The sequence below is a fragment of the Eurosta solidaginis genome, chromosome 1 (genome assembly GCF_040869045.1).
Source record: "Eurosta solidaginis isolate ZX-2024a chromosome 1, ASM4086904v1, whole genome shotgun sequence".
Taxonomy (NCBI): domain Eukaryota; kingdom Metazoa; phylum Arthropoda; class Insecta; order Diptera; family Tephritidae; genus Eurosta; species Eurosta solidaginis.
The window spans coordinates 324,338,653-324,352,902 of record NC_090319.1 but is presented as its reverse complement, the minus strand read 5'-3'; the positions used below and the strand labels follow the sequence as shown (position 1 = coordinate 324,352,902).

At 38.7% G+C, this 14,250-nt stretch overlaps 1 protein-coding gene across 5 annotated transcripts in view; it reads left to right on the top strand.

Moving 5' to 3' along the window:
* Positions 1-13,688, top strand: part of Ctl2 (Choline transporter-like 2) — a 169,450-nt gene extending 155,762 nt beyond the window's left edge. For all 5 annotated transcript variants that reach the window (XM_067761955.1, XM_067761952.1, XM_067761951.1 and 2 more), the window contains exon 2: positions 8,061-13,688. In XM_067761955.1, coding sequence (XP_067618056.1) covers positions 8,160-10,565 — 2,406 coding nt within the window. In that variant the 5' untranslated portion in view covers positions 8,061-8,159 and the 3' untranslated portion in view covers positions 10,566-13,688. The remainder of the gene's footprint in view (positions 1-8,060) is intronic.
* The last annotated feature ends 562 nt before the right edge of the window (positions 13,689-14,250 follow it).

The following is a 14,250-nucleotide window of genomic DNA, read 5'->3' as shown; positions in this document are numbered from 1 at the left end:
CTACAAAATGTTCATAAAAATGCACGTTTAAGCTTAATAAGAATTTAACCACATACATATGGACACCTGCTGACATTCGAGTAAATTTAATGGGTAGACAATCAGACACTTCCCTATGCTAAATGTGATAATGAAGCTATTTGGTGTCTAGCCTAAAAAGGTTGAAAAGTGCATGCCAGTCTAATACCGATATACATATCTGCTTAAGACTTTCCCTTCCAAGTACATACATATCTCTGCTGTTAACATTTTAAACTGGCATACTTAAGTTAAAACTAGAAAAATTAACGTTTAGGGGCAGTGGCGGATTTTAATATTCGCCGCCCCTAGGCAATACATAACTTGCCGCCCTTATTTTCACAATAATAATATTTAACACAATGATTACAATTTTCAGTGCTTTATTACAGTGTAGTTTGTTATTAATGAAATACATAACGAAATCAAGATAATCGCCATTTGTATTAATGAGATATTTAACCTTAACTTTTTTCCAAACCTCATTTACATTTCTTGATTTTTCTGCTTCGAATTTTCAAATGATATCATCACAATCGATGGATAAAAAACCCCAGCGGGTTAGGGGGTCAGAATATTCCTGCGGTAGGTATACCTGTCGTAAGAGGCGACTAAAATACCAGATTCAAGGGCTGTGTAGCGCAACCCTTCAGGTTGCCAGCGCAATATATAGCTTCTCCAAACCCAATTGTCAACCTCACCTATCCGCGGCGAATCCTGTTTCACTAACAGACGAGGCTCTGGTGATCCCAAGCTCCTCATGGAACTTGGGGGTGGGGAGGGAGGGAATGGCCTGAAGGTTTAATGTGGCCACATAAATCGTTCCCCAAATGGTCGGGCTAGCACCTTAATGGTGCTGTGGTACCGGAGCGTACCGGATCTGTATCCGGCAAAGGACCATTACATCGATAACACTCCCCAAAGCCTTCGGGGAGCAACCTTATCGCTACAACAACAACAACAATTGATGGATAAAAACAATTCTGATTCTATCGTCAACAACGCAAGATAATTTAGTTTGTCCTCGCCCAATGAAGATCTGAGTTGTAGTTTTTCGTGCGTTTTAAGACAGAAAACGATCTCTCTGCTCTACAATTTGCAATAGGAATTGAAACAAACATTCGCAACGCAATGTCAACATTAGGGTAAGAGATCTGAAAATTGTCCTGTATCAGCATTTTCAACAGTTCCAGCGGAGAATAATATGAAATATTCTTTTCGATGCAGTATGCATTGAAAAAGACCATTTAATTTCCCAAATTTTCCTTAAGATCTTGGGTGTAGTAGTTGCTCAATATAGTGGATTTCTTACGTAATTCTTTGTTGATTAGAGCTTTTCATGGTTCAATTATAAGGTTGGCTCATCTCATCAGCTGATTTTATTTTTATCATTGCATGGTCGATGGGATTGTCAAAAGGAGATGGCAAACTCAAAATGAAACCAACACATTGACAACATTTTCTTACCACACACAACAACTGCTATGTTTTATGCTTTCATTTCATTCCATTTGCACCAACACCAACACGCAGATTTTGACAATTTCAACAGACATAATTTGTTGCTTTACAGATGAGCCAACCATATAGTTGAACCATGGATGTTTCATATCAATGATAAGAGAACATTTAGAATAGATTTCTTGATATGCCTCACGTCTTCGTGTCAATTCTGCCAAAGTACGATCCAAGATAACGTTGAAAGCGTTGACACGAAAGTTGTCATGCCCACTGAATTGAATACCAGATTCCCATTTTCACCATTTCGTACATTCGAATTTCTTCTACGCTTCCTCAGTATTTTGTATTCCCACATCGTTGAAATAGAGAGAGCTTCCTCTACATACTGATTGAATTCTTCACGAGTATCAGAAACAACTTTGATGAGTTCGTTCAACAAAATGATCAGGAAATATTCGTATTCACATTTTGTTATTTCTTGCTCACCGCATGGAATGACTTTAATAAGAAGCTCCATAAACCTTGCATGAATGCAGTTTCCAAAAGTTCCAGTTGAAGTGATTGCTATGCAGAAAAATAATTTACATCTTCATTCTAATTTCGAAATGCATATAAAAGAATTAATTATTTATTATAGTTAATATGCAGGCAAAAATACTATTGTTACGAATATTAGCAAAACTAAGGGGTGCTGCTATCTCTAAGCCGATGCTAAGCAGTGACGCGAATTCACATCAATAATTCAATCATTATGTATCTACTTAAACGAAACAATAATTGCGTCTACACAAATGTACCATGTACGTATACGAGCAGCGGAGAGTCAATGCACAAATACATGCATATATCTGAGATACTCCTGAAAGTATGCAATTAGAAAAGCTATAAAATTGTGCAATTGTAGTTACAGCGTAGAAGTTTGAGAGCTAATGACAACTAGTAGATTCTGGAAGCGCCTAGAAGATGCAACGTTGAAATCAGAGAGTATATAAGGCGATAATTGTAGAGGCGCTGGAATTCAGTTTGATTTGAGTTGTCAAGCAGTTTCGACTAAGACGCTATCTAGCGAGCAAGAGCAGTATTATTTTGAATAGTAGAGTTTCATTTGAGCTATCAATCAGTTTGGTTATTAAGCACGCTATTCGTTGCACAGTTTGAGTGTTATTGTGAAGTGCTTTAATAAAGGCCATTTTTCATTATTACAAATTGGAGTTATTTATTCAACAGTTTAGTGATTCGAACTTAGCAGAGGATTGCAAATAAGAGGATTTCCAAGTAAATTCGTTACAATTGGTGTCAGAAGAGGAATTGTTGAATAAATTCCGGACGAAAACAAGGACATGACAAAGTTCAGTGAATTGAAGATCCAGCAACTGAAGAAGGAGTTGGAGAGCCGTGGATTGAATACAAGCGGCGTTAAACTCGAACTTCAGGCACGGCTACGAGAGGCAATGGAAGCAGAAGGAATTAATGTGGACGAGTATGTCTTTTATCCTGATGGGGACGAGACAACAACAAAAATTGAAGAGAAAAACGAAGCATCGCAGACAGTTACGAGCACAGACTTGAACATGATTTTGGCTGCAATATCTGCTCAAACATCGACAATGTCATCTCAACTAGAAGAACAGAAAACGTATATGTCATCACAGATGGAATCCCAAGAGACACGAATAACATCGAAGATTGAAGCACAAGAAACGCGTATGTCAGAAATGTCGACACAGATTACATCGAAGATGGAAGCACAAGAAACGCGTATATCCGAAATGTCGTCGCAAATGTCATCTCAGCTGGAATCGCAGGAGAACCGTATAACAGCGAAGATTGAAGCACAAGAGGCACGGATATCCGAAATGGCGGTGCAAATTTCAACACAGATCTCATCGCAGATCTCTGCTCAACTGGAAGAGCAAGAAGGACGTATTTCCTCGAAGTTGGAGGCGCAAGATACAAAAATTTTACAGTTTGAAGAAAAAATCGAGGCCGAGGGGGATGCTTTGAGAGGACGTATCGAGCAGTTGCAACTAAATCGCCCAGTAGTTTCAACGAGTAATCCAAAGGTAAAAACACCATCCTTTGACGGTTCTGTTCCTTTCCAGGTCTTTAAGCTACAATTTGAGAAGACCGCAACAGTGAACAACTGGAATGCTGAAGATAAAGTTGCTGCATTGTTCGTAGCTTTAAAAGGACCAGCTGCGGAAATCTTACAGACCATCCCAGAGTACAAGCGGAACAACTACGAAACATTGATGCGCGCTTTAGAGAGACGATACGGAACTGAGCATAGGAGGCAGATATACCAAATGGAGTTGCTGAACCGCTTCCAGAGGCCTGGCGAAACATTGCAAGAGTTTGCGTCGTATATTGAAAGGCTAGCACATTTAACGAATGCGGACGCACCCGTGGAATACACTGAAAGGGTAAAGATTCAGAGCTTTATAAATGGTATACGGGACGCCGAAACAAAGCGAGCTACATACGCAAACCCAAAGCCAACATTCGCAGAAACGGTGTCACAAGCTCTGATTCAGGAAACAGTGCGCTTCTGTGTAAGCCAGTTTTCAAAGCACGCCGTGTGGAAGTAGAAAGGCCAGAGTGGGTAGACACAATTTTGGAAGCACTGAAGGGATCTCAACAGAAGAATGCCGGAGTTATTAAATGTTTCAAGTGCGGCAACCCAGGTCACATTGCACGTCATTGCGATCTTGGTCCTAATAGATCCAACAATGTGGGTGGCCGTAAACGCAAAGCTGACGGAAATGAGCAAGAGCGTGTCGGATGTAAAGAACGAAAACTTGCCCCGGCTATTGAATGTCCTGTGATATCTGTGTCGCAAATCGGAAGGAAATCAAGCAGTCTTACCGTCAGAGGGAATGTGGATGGTAAAGAACGTGTACTGACTGTAGATACGGGCGCATCTCATTCCTTGATCCGATCTGACTTGGTCAACAGGAGAATAAAACCGTTACCTGGAGCAAAGTTGCGTACGGTCACTGGCGAGTATAACCAAGTTCAGGGAGAAGTGATATGTGAAGTCTTGATTGGAAAGGTCACGGTTCTACACAAATTCGTTGTGGCGAAGATCGTTGAAGAAGTCATATTGGGAGTGGACTTCTTGGTTGACCATGACATCAAGATCGATATGCAGAGAAGGGTGATGCGTTATGAGAACCAGGATATACCACTTAACTTCAGTTTGCGGAAAGGATTCAGTAGTAATGGAGTACTGGTGGAGAAGACTCGACAAAAACCACGGAAGTCAAAGGCAAAGGTTAATAGGTCGAATGGGCCAAATAAAGCAAAACCAAAAGTACCTGCGAGAGAAACACTGGCATTGACAAAACCTAAAAGACGCAGGAAAACGAAGCAACGAATTTCCGAGAAAGAATGCGAGGGTAGTTTCAAGCCGGAGCGCACTACTGTTGTGAAATGTGGGAATGATACTGATTATGCGAAGCCAATCCGTCAAGCGCAAGCTCTACGAAGTAGTTCATTGGCCAAGCAACAGAGTGCGAGGGAACGATCCAGGATAATGAGTAGTAAGATGAAACACAGGTACGACAAGGAAAATAATTTGGAAGGTTTCCGGGAGGGAGATTTGGTACTGCTATACAACCCTCACCGGCGGAAAGGTGTTCCATCCAAATAACGGTGCAGTTGGGAAGGCCCGTACTGAGTTGTGAAGACGATCAGTGATGTCGTCTACCGCATACAAGCAATTGGGAAATCACGAAATAGAAGAGTGGTACATTTGGCGATGCTAGCAGCGTTTAGATCGAGAGATTTGTCTGATCGGGACGAACAGACTTAGGTGGAGGGCAGTCTTACGAATATTAGCAAAACTAAGGGGTATTGCTATCTCTAAGCCGATGCTAAGCAGTGACGCGAATTCACATCAATAATTCAATCATTATGTATCTACATAAACGAAACAATAATTGCGTCTACACATATGTACCATGTACGTATACGAGCAGCGGAGAGTCAATGCACAAACACATGCATATATCTGAGATACTCCTGTGAAAAGCTATAAAATTGTGAAATTGTAGTTACAGCGTAGAAGTTTGAGAGCTAATGACAACTAGTAGATTCTGGAAGCGCCTAGAAGATGCAACGTTGAAATCAGAGAGTATATAAAGCGATTTGAGTTGTCAAGCAGTTTCGACTAAGACGCTATCTAGCGAGCAAGAGCAGTATTATTTTGAATAGTAGAGTTTCATTTGAGCTATCAATCAGTTTGGTTTTTTTTTTTTTTTTTTTATTCGTTGCACAGTTTGAGTGTTATTGTGAAGTACTTTAATAATGGCCATTTTGCATTATTACAAATTGAAGTTATTTATTCAACAGTTTAGTGATTCGAACTTAGCAGAGGATTGCAAATAAGAGGATTTGCAAGTAAATTCGTTACACTATTTTAAGAGCAGCAAAATCTGAATGCAATTTTTTTTGTTTTTTTTTTTTGTTTTTTTTTCAAAAATTAATTTACTCGAATTTTGCCGCCCTAGGCTCTAGCCTATGTTGCCTATATGGTAAATCCGCCACTGTTTAGGGTTACTCGTGCAAATAATCAAAGATTGGTTCGGGATACCGAGATAAATATGTAGTCCAAAGAGTTAAGCACACCCAAGATATGTGTATGTATATACAGAAAATATGATTACTTCGCGAAATTCGGAATGAGCTGTCGAACGTTCTCCACCGTGAGATTTCATATCACATTAAAGACGGGAAAGTAATTGAAAAGAAAAGCGTGCAGCATCTGTTATGAAACTTTCCGGCACTAAGTAGAAGATGACTAGCTACTTCCAAACAAGCGTTTTACAACGAATTTACAAAAGCATTCTAGTGAAAAGTGTTTCGATCACCAGTAGCTAGTACATCAAGGATAGAGACTGTTTGGGGTACACAATGGACGTTTCCTTGGCTTGAGTGTAGGCATGAAAATATCCCTTACCATGGACTATATCGCCGAACTCTGTAGTGTGTCTGTGCGTCCTTGTTGACTCGCACGAGGCAAATACTGAGCATATTAGCTCGGCTTATGATCACACGCAGGACTTAGCTATATTTACTGAAAGAATGTTTTCAGCTGTACCCATTCTGGCTAGCTTTTCTTCAATATCCCTGTACACAGGTCCCCTCGTAATGACATTTTACAGCATAACTAGGTCCATGTGCCAGGATTTTATAATGCTTTTTATGCTAAAATAAATGGTTTCTTGTCAAATTTGCATCCGCATTTTAGTATCAAGTCTTTTTTTCGTTTTATTGGGAATTCTATATTTGTAGAACCGCTTTTGAAAGGATTATCGTATCATTGATGTACACTCGATAATTCGAAGTTCTGTTCCATCTCTGGCATTAAGTGATCGCCGTTCCTTTGTCGACACATGAGACGAAGGCCTGACCCGGCTATCTTGGTGTAAAAGCTAAATAAATGATTTACGGCACAGTAGATGGCTTATGTTTCCGCTTGATATCCGCTACAATGGAGAGAAAGTGGTAGAAGAGAAGTCACAGATCTCCTCTTACCTCCACATCAAGTTTACACCATTCCGTGAATATTTTGGCGCACCCATACTAATATTTTGTCTATTGGCCTCTTATTTTCGTGTGGCAATTTTCATTAAATAGTTTTTACGAACCTTTAAGTGCTTTTACTTAATTTGTGGGTCTAAAATTTGTAGGCTGTATCGTTTGAAATGCAAAAATACTTCTTATTACCCCACACTGGTTCTGCGCAGCAAAACTCTGCTTGAATATATTTAGCAGCGCTATGCGTAGCATGCAACGCAGCATGTCTTTGTGTAGTGCATCTATTTTGACTAGGAAGAAAATAACTGGTAAGTCGCGATATGCCGACAATACTTGCATTTAACAATAGCCAGTGGGCCCGGGGTCCAGCTGCTCAAGAACAGACAGTTAACATTTTCTAAATAACAGCGATATTTTCTGCGAAGACTATGCGCTCATCGGGTAGCCTGAGTTTATACACAGCACAGCCAGATGAATGAGTCGTTACAAGTCAATTTATAGCAAAGGTATTGGTGTGACTGCAAGATTTCTAGATTTTTGGAAATACTTGCAAGGTCTAATGAGTACCGTAGAACCCATGTCTTTGACCACCGCCAAATTCACCCAATGTCAGTGCAGTCTTTAACTTTGAAGAACAGCTTCTTATCTAGAGTTATTCCATAACCCTTACCTAAATTCAAGAGCCCTAAAATAGAACAAGCCATGTAGTCATGAGAAAAAAGAATGTAGCTAAACCGGGAACCGCAACGCTTTTCAGAACCGCAGTTGCAACCGAAGCATTGTTATGAATCGGTTTTATTCATGCCTTGAAACCTTATTACATATCACTGCTAGCCACAGATAGCGAAACCAAGACGTTGTGCAGTAGATTCAGCTATCTGTAGTATATATAATTTATTTCATATCGTAGCCTGCGTCACACAACGCAAAGAAAGCAAAGATTATTCTAGTAAATAGAATTTTTATCTTTTAATATTAGAATATGTAGTACATTTAAAAAAAATTATCATCTAATGTTTATCTTTTTTTCTTCTCTTTAGCTTTGCAATTATTTGGGAGAAGTTCTCCATCTGCACTTAATTCGAATACACCATACAACACATCCAATCGAAGCTGCACACCTATCAAAGTTATGAACGATGTCTGAAGATCGAGAATTAATCCATAAATATGGCAAGCCAATGCCATACGATCGCAATTTTCGTGGACCCGAATGGCGCAATCGAAGCTGTACAGATGTACATTGCCTAATAATTTTCCTAATCTTTCTGTGTGGTTGGGGTTTTATAGCACAATACGCCATACGAAATGGAGATCTTAATAAATTAGTTGTGCCAACAGATTCATTCAATCGCAAATGTGGCATCGATTCATCTGTATTGCATAAGAAATATTTATTTTTCTTCGATATGGGCAAATGTATCGATCCATTTGTACCGCTAACTGGCTGCCCAACACCACAGGTATGCGTGGAAAGCTGTCCAACGCAAACATTCATATTTGAAAAGATGCAAGATCAAAAATCCATAGCGGAGCTAAGAGAACTTATGATATGTCTAACAGAAGCTGATAAAAATGGTCTGATTAGTAAGGATGCGATGCGTAAAGCGATCAGAGAACAGCGTTGTGCTGGCACATATATGAAAAGTGTACCATTCTTAAATCGTTGCATGTGGGAATTCTCATCACAAATTTGTGAACTTATACCATCGGTGCTCTTACCGCGCAGCAGACGTGCATCTACAAATGATAGCGCAGGTATTGGTGAAACTCAAGGACGCCAACTTATTGATGCATTACTCGCAGATGATTCAACTTTGTCTGAATTAAAAATGGAAGCCCTCGCTCTAACTGCAATACCAAATGCAGCAATTAAAGAGAGACAACAGCTGGTGGATGAACCAAAGATACAATGTCGTCAACGTACCGAACAAGCTGAAACAATTAAACAGAAAGTGCGTCAAGCTGATACACATCTCGCAAAGTTAGTAGGCAATATGGTTGCACATTTCTACAATGGCACACACGATGCACAGCAGTTGGGTGAGGAGATTGTGGAGGATATTTTTAACTCATGGTATGTGGTGTTGATGGCTTTGATGTGCACTTTGGTGGCATCGCTAATTTTAATTGCTTTGATGCGCTGGTTTGCGGCACCCATTCTATGGATATCCATACTTGGTGTTTTGGTGGGTCTTGGTTTTGGCATATATTTTAGCGTGAAACAATATCAATTTTGGCGTGACACCGCTACAGTGCCCAATCACACACTCAACTTGGAAGCGGCTGTTAAGAATATATTACAAGAACCCAAAATTTGGTTATATCTGAGCATATTCCTTAGTATCTGTTTGGTGATCATACTGCTATTGGTAATTGTGTTACGCAATCGTATACGCATAGCAATTGCGCTAACCAAAGAAGGCAGCAAAGCGGTATCGAGCATTATATCTACAGTATTCTTTCCCATATTCTCATGGGTGCTCTTCATTTTAGCTGTGTCATATGCTATTGGCGTCGGTCTGTATTTGGGTTCAATTGGTGAACCTGCCTTTCGTATGATACGTCAATTAGATGCATCCAGCCTAACTGGCATCTCGCAAGAAATGTGTATTTGTACTGGTCCAGCTATAAATTACACAGTTGGCAAACGCTGTGAACCAAAAATATTTGAACAAAATTGTTATATCGAGAGCACGCGTACCGAATGTATGCGTACTACATGCAGTTTTAACGGCATCGAGCATCCCACATTGGTTAATTGGTTTATTGGTTATAATGTATTCGGTTTCTTTTGGCTAACATTCTTCATAGCCGCCTTTACCGATATGGTTTTGGCGCTTACATTTGCTACATGGTATTGGACTTTTAAGAAACGTGATGTACCATATTTCACGCTAGGACGCGCCTTCCGTCAAACGATATTCTATCATTTGGGCACATTGGCTTTTGGCGCGCTCATACTCGCGATATGTCGCATGATACGCGTCGCTTTGGAATACATCGATTCAAAGTTGAAAAAATATGATAATGCCGTTACACGCGCAATACTTTGTCTTTTCAAATTTTTCTTTTGGCTACTAGAAACCTTCTTGCGTTTCCTCAGTCGTAATGCATATATTATGTGCGCCATACATGGCAAGAATTTCTGTTCGAGCGCCAAGGACGCTTTTAATTTGATTATGCGTAATTTCCTGCGTGTTGTTGCTGTGGATAAAGTCACCGATTTCTTATTTTTCTTATCGAAAGTTTTACTAACTGGCGCCGCTGGTGTTGGCACATATTATTTTGTAGTGCATAGTCCACATCTTGTACAGTTACACTACAATGCCGTACCTGTGACGCTGGTCGTTCTAGCTGCTTTCATAATGACGTCTGTGTTCTTTGGCGTTTATTCAATGGCAGTGGATACATTGTTTTTGTGCTTCCTGGAGGATTGTGAACGTAATGATGGCTCACCTGAAAAACCGTATTATATGTCCAAGCAATTAATGCGTATACTGGGTAAACGTAATAAGTTTCCACGTCAACGTAGCACGAGTTAAATAGAGGCAGATATCGCAAGTGAGATGAGATAATAAAAGACAAAAAGGTGAGAGGCACTAGTCTCCAAATCGATTGGTGTTTAGAGTGTTAATGTTTGATATGATATTTTATGAAAAGGAAAGCTTTAGCTCCGTTAAGAACTAGTTTTTATTTTTATTTATAAAATTTGTGTGCAAACGAGCAGAGCTGGGTAAATTACATTACAATTACATTCCTCAGTAATTGAAAATAGTAATCAATCTTGTCAAAATTATTTATGCAAAACTTCTGGTCAGAACATTTTTAAAGATATCAGTCAAGGCGAAAACACCTGGTACTGAATTCGCCTTGATATCAGTTTTCACTCAAGGCGAATTCAGTACTAGGTGGTGTTATCCCATCAGCTGATTGCTTCTTCTTGATAATTTTCCATACAAAGCCTTGTACAACAAAATGTCAGTCAAGGCGAATTCATTACAGGTGGTGTTATCCCATCAGCTAATTGCTTCTTCTTGATAATTTTCCATACAACGCCTTGTACTGCAACATGTCAGTTAATCGAAATCAATGAAAATTTTCTTTTGACTTCACATTCATCTGCACGGCGAATTGATTGAATTCGCTTTGCCACCACCTGGTATAGATTATGGTTTTCAAGACAAGACGCGTGTTGCGCTGCATTCATTGCTAATCAATTCGCCGTGCAGAAGAACGTCAATAGAGATGCAATGCGAATTCAGTACCAGGCAAGGCGAATACATACCAGGAATTTAACCAATTCGCCGTGCAGAAGAATGTCAAGTCAAAAGAAATTTTTAATTCATTTCGATGAACTGACATATTAAAGTACAAGGCGCTGTATGGAAAATAGTCAAGAACATGATGAAATGAATATTCAGGTGTTCTCATCCCGTTGACGTTTTCCCTCATTCTGACAAGCTCGGCATGCATAATTTAGAGGGTTGTCTATTATACAGAACTATCTTTGAGTTCTACTACGATCGTAGTAGATTTTACTATACGTTTAGAAATATTACAACTATATAAGCCGTTACTAGAATTTTTTAGCCAAGAAGATTAACGTAACTTTGTATTCCCTAACAGAATATAGACAAAATTTTGCAGAAAACTAATTTATTTGAAGAATTTGTACAAAAAATTAAACAATCCAAATTTATTACTTTTGAAATACACGTAAATACTGGCATTTAGAGCTGCCGAAAAAGTGAGGTTATGTTGTTGACATCACCTTTATTATTACATCATGGTCAAGAAGAAGCAATCAGCTGTTGGGATAACAACACCTAGTATTGAATTCGCCTTGGTTAGTACCAGCTGTTGTTATGCCAACAGCTGATTTCTTATTCTTGATTATTTTCAATACATGGCCTTTGTACAACAATATGTCAGTTTATCGAAAGCAATGAAAATTTTCTTTTGACTTGACATTCTTCTGAACGGCGAATTGGTTGACTTCGCTTTGTCATCACCTTGTATAGATTTACCTTGGACATATTGTTGTACAAAAGCGTTGTACGGAAAAAAATCAAGAAGAAGCAATCAGCTGTTGGGATAACAACACCACCTGTTACTGAATTCGCCTTGATTTTAAACAACAAATTTTAATTAAACGGTATTTTTTAGTCTTCTAAATTTTCTTTTTATTTAGTAATTTTCACTGAGTTTAGAAAACGTCATTTAAAATTTGACTTTAGCCGCTGCATAGAGCTGACGGTTAGATTTAACTGCGCATGTGTCTACAAGACTTAAGAGCTTCTGTACAAATATTTTGGGCCTTACTTTGGTATACCATATTAAATAATTTCCTTATTTTCAATAGAAATTTCCATTAAAGCATAGCACATACGAAGAATAGGAGATCTTGCGAACTAATTCAAATATTTTTAAGTTTTTTTTGCATACGTTGAAGGATATCGCTTTTTGCACTAACCTGGCTAGAGTGTAATATTATATTCTTCTATTTAAACGAAAACCTAGCCTCCCATGGCATTTAGCATTATTTCAGGAACGGAACTCTACGTGAGATCTTTTACCACACTCACGTTATTGGGCTAGGCAACTGTATCCCCTTTAGAGAGGAGAATATTGCTCACGTATCTTCTGAAAATATCTCATCTGTAACTTGGGCGGGCCTTCTTATGAATGATAATTCTCGGTGAAGGATCGCCAATTGTTTCTTCCATGCTTCTTTGTTGTTCTGCGAAGTGTTGCATACCTTGTTTATGCCCATTTAGTGGACATATACAAGGAAGTAGCAATTTTCACTTGGTCAGGTGGAAGTCAACGTCCTCATGTCGCCGTTCGAAATATGACCTCAACGTACATACATATGTATCAAACTTCTTCTGTTTGGAGGTGGCAAGTTAAATTAAGTGAAGCTTGCCGGTGGTGCGTGAGGACCTTACATAGCTGACAATGCACACAGTGTTGCCAGAAGTTTGCTGGACGACCAAACCGCGGCAATTTGGTGCTTTTTTGAAAAAGCTCCAAATTTCCTGGGCTATATTTACATCAGCAGGGAGGCCGCGGGAGGTTTGATATAGGCCTCTTTGAGAATTTGTATACAGATTCAGACTGCGGCGTAAGTTACTGCTTACAACATAATTAGCTTCAAACATACTAAGGCAGCAACCAAAGTTCGACGAGATTTCAACTTCGGCTACTAAGATGACAGAATACCCTGATCGCCAGCCCGTACAATATCTTCATACGGGACCACCATACTGAAGGTCCTCTGGCCTTGCCACCGACTGTCGTGGTGCATATTTGGCTTTCTAAACCACGCTCTCCTATTTAGTCGGTCGTAACCGTGGACTGCTTATTCATTAATATTCGCAAATATAAATTTTTTGGTTGAGTACGCAAAGCTTTTAAAGTAATAATCAATTGATTAACTATAAAATTGTTTTTTCAACTAAACCGATTAGTCAACCAAAGATATAAATATAAATTATTTTTTTTATTTTGAATATTCAATTGAACCATATATGATGAATTTCATATCAAAACCTTTAAAAAAAGGCGCATTTTGAACCCGACCCCCTCAGATTTTGATGAAATTTTGCACAGAGGTACACTTTACCTATACAAACACAACCTCATTTTTAGAAATTGCATTTTTGGGCGTGGCAAGGTGTCAAAGTTGTGAAAAATGTGTGAAAAATTACGGTAATAGGTACTTTTGAGCTGTGATAACTACGGAATGGCTCAACCGATTTCAAAGATCTTCGTACCATTGGAAAAGTATTCTAATCGGCTATCGGGAAAATTTTTATTACACTGAAAAGCACTTTTTTTGTTTTTAAATGCTTAATCTTTGTAATTTTTCCAAGTTTAGTTTTTAAGAAACTTAAAAAAAAATGGATTTTCAGCGAAAAAAAAATTCTTACAGTATACGTTTTGGAAATCCTATTTACCTTTCTAATGGTACCACGATCTTGGAAATCGGTTAAGTCATTCCGTAGTTATCACAGCTCAAAGTACTATGATATCAAAATATAGAGAGATGAATTTACTTAAAAATGTTTATTAAAAAAAGAAAAAAACGCCATTTTAATTTTTGTATATGTTATATATATTAAATAGACCTTTCTAATAAGAATACAGTGTACTCTCTTAAACAGACACCTAAGAGACTGCCAAATTTGTCCGCTTATGAGAGGTGTCCGCTTATGAGAAAAGTAT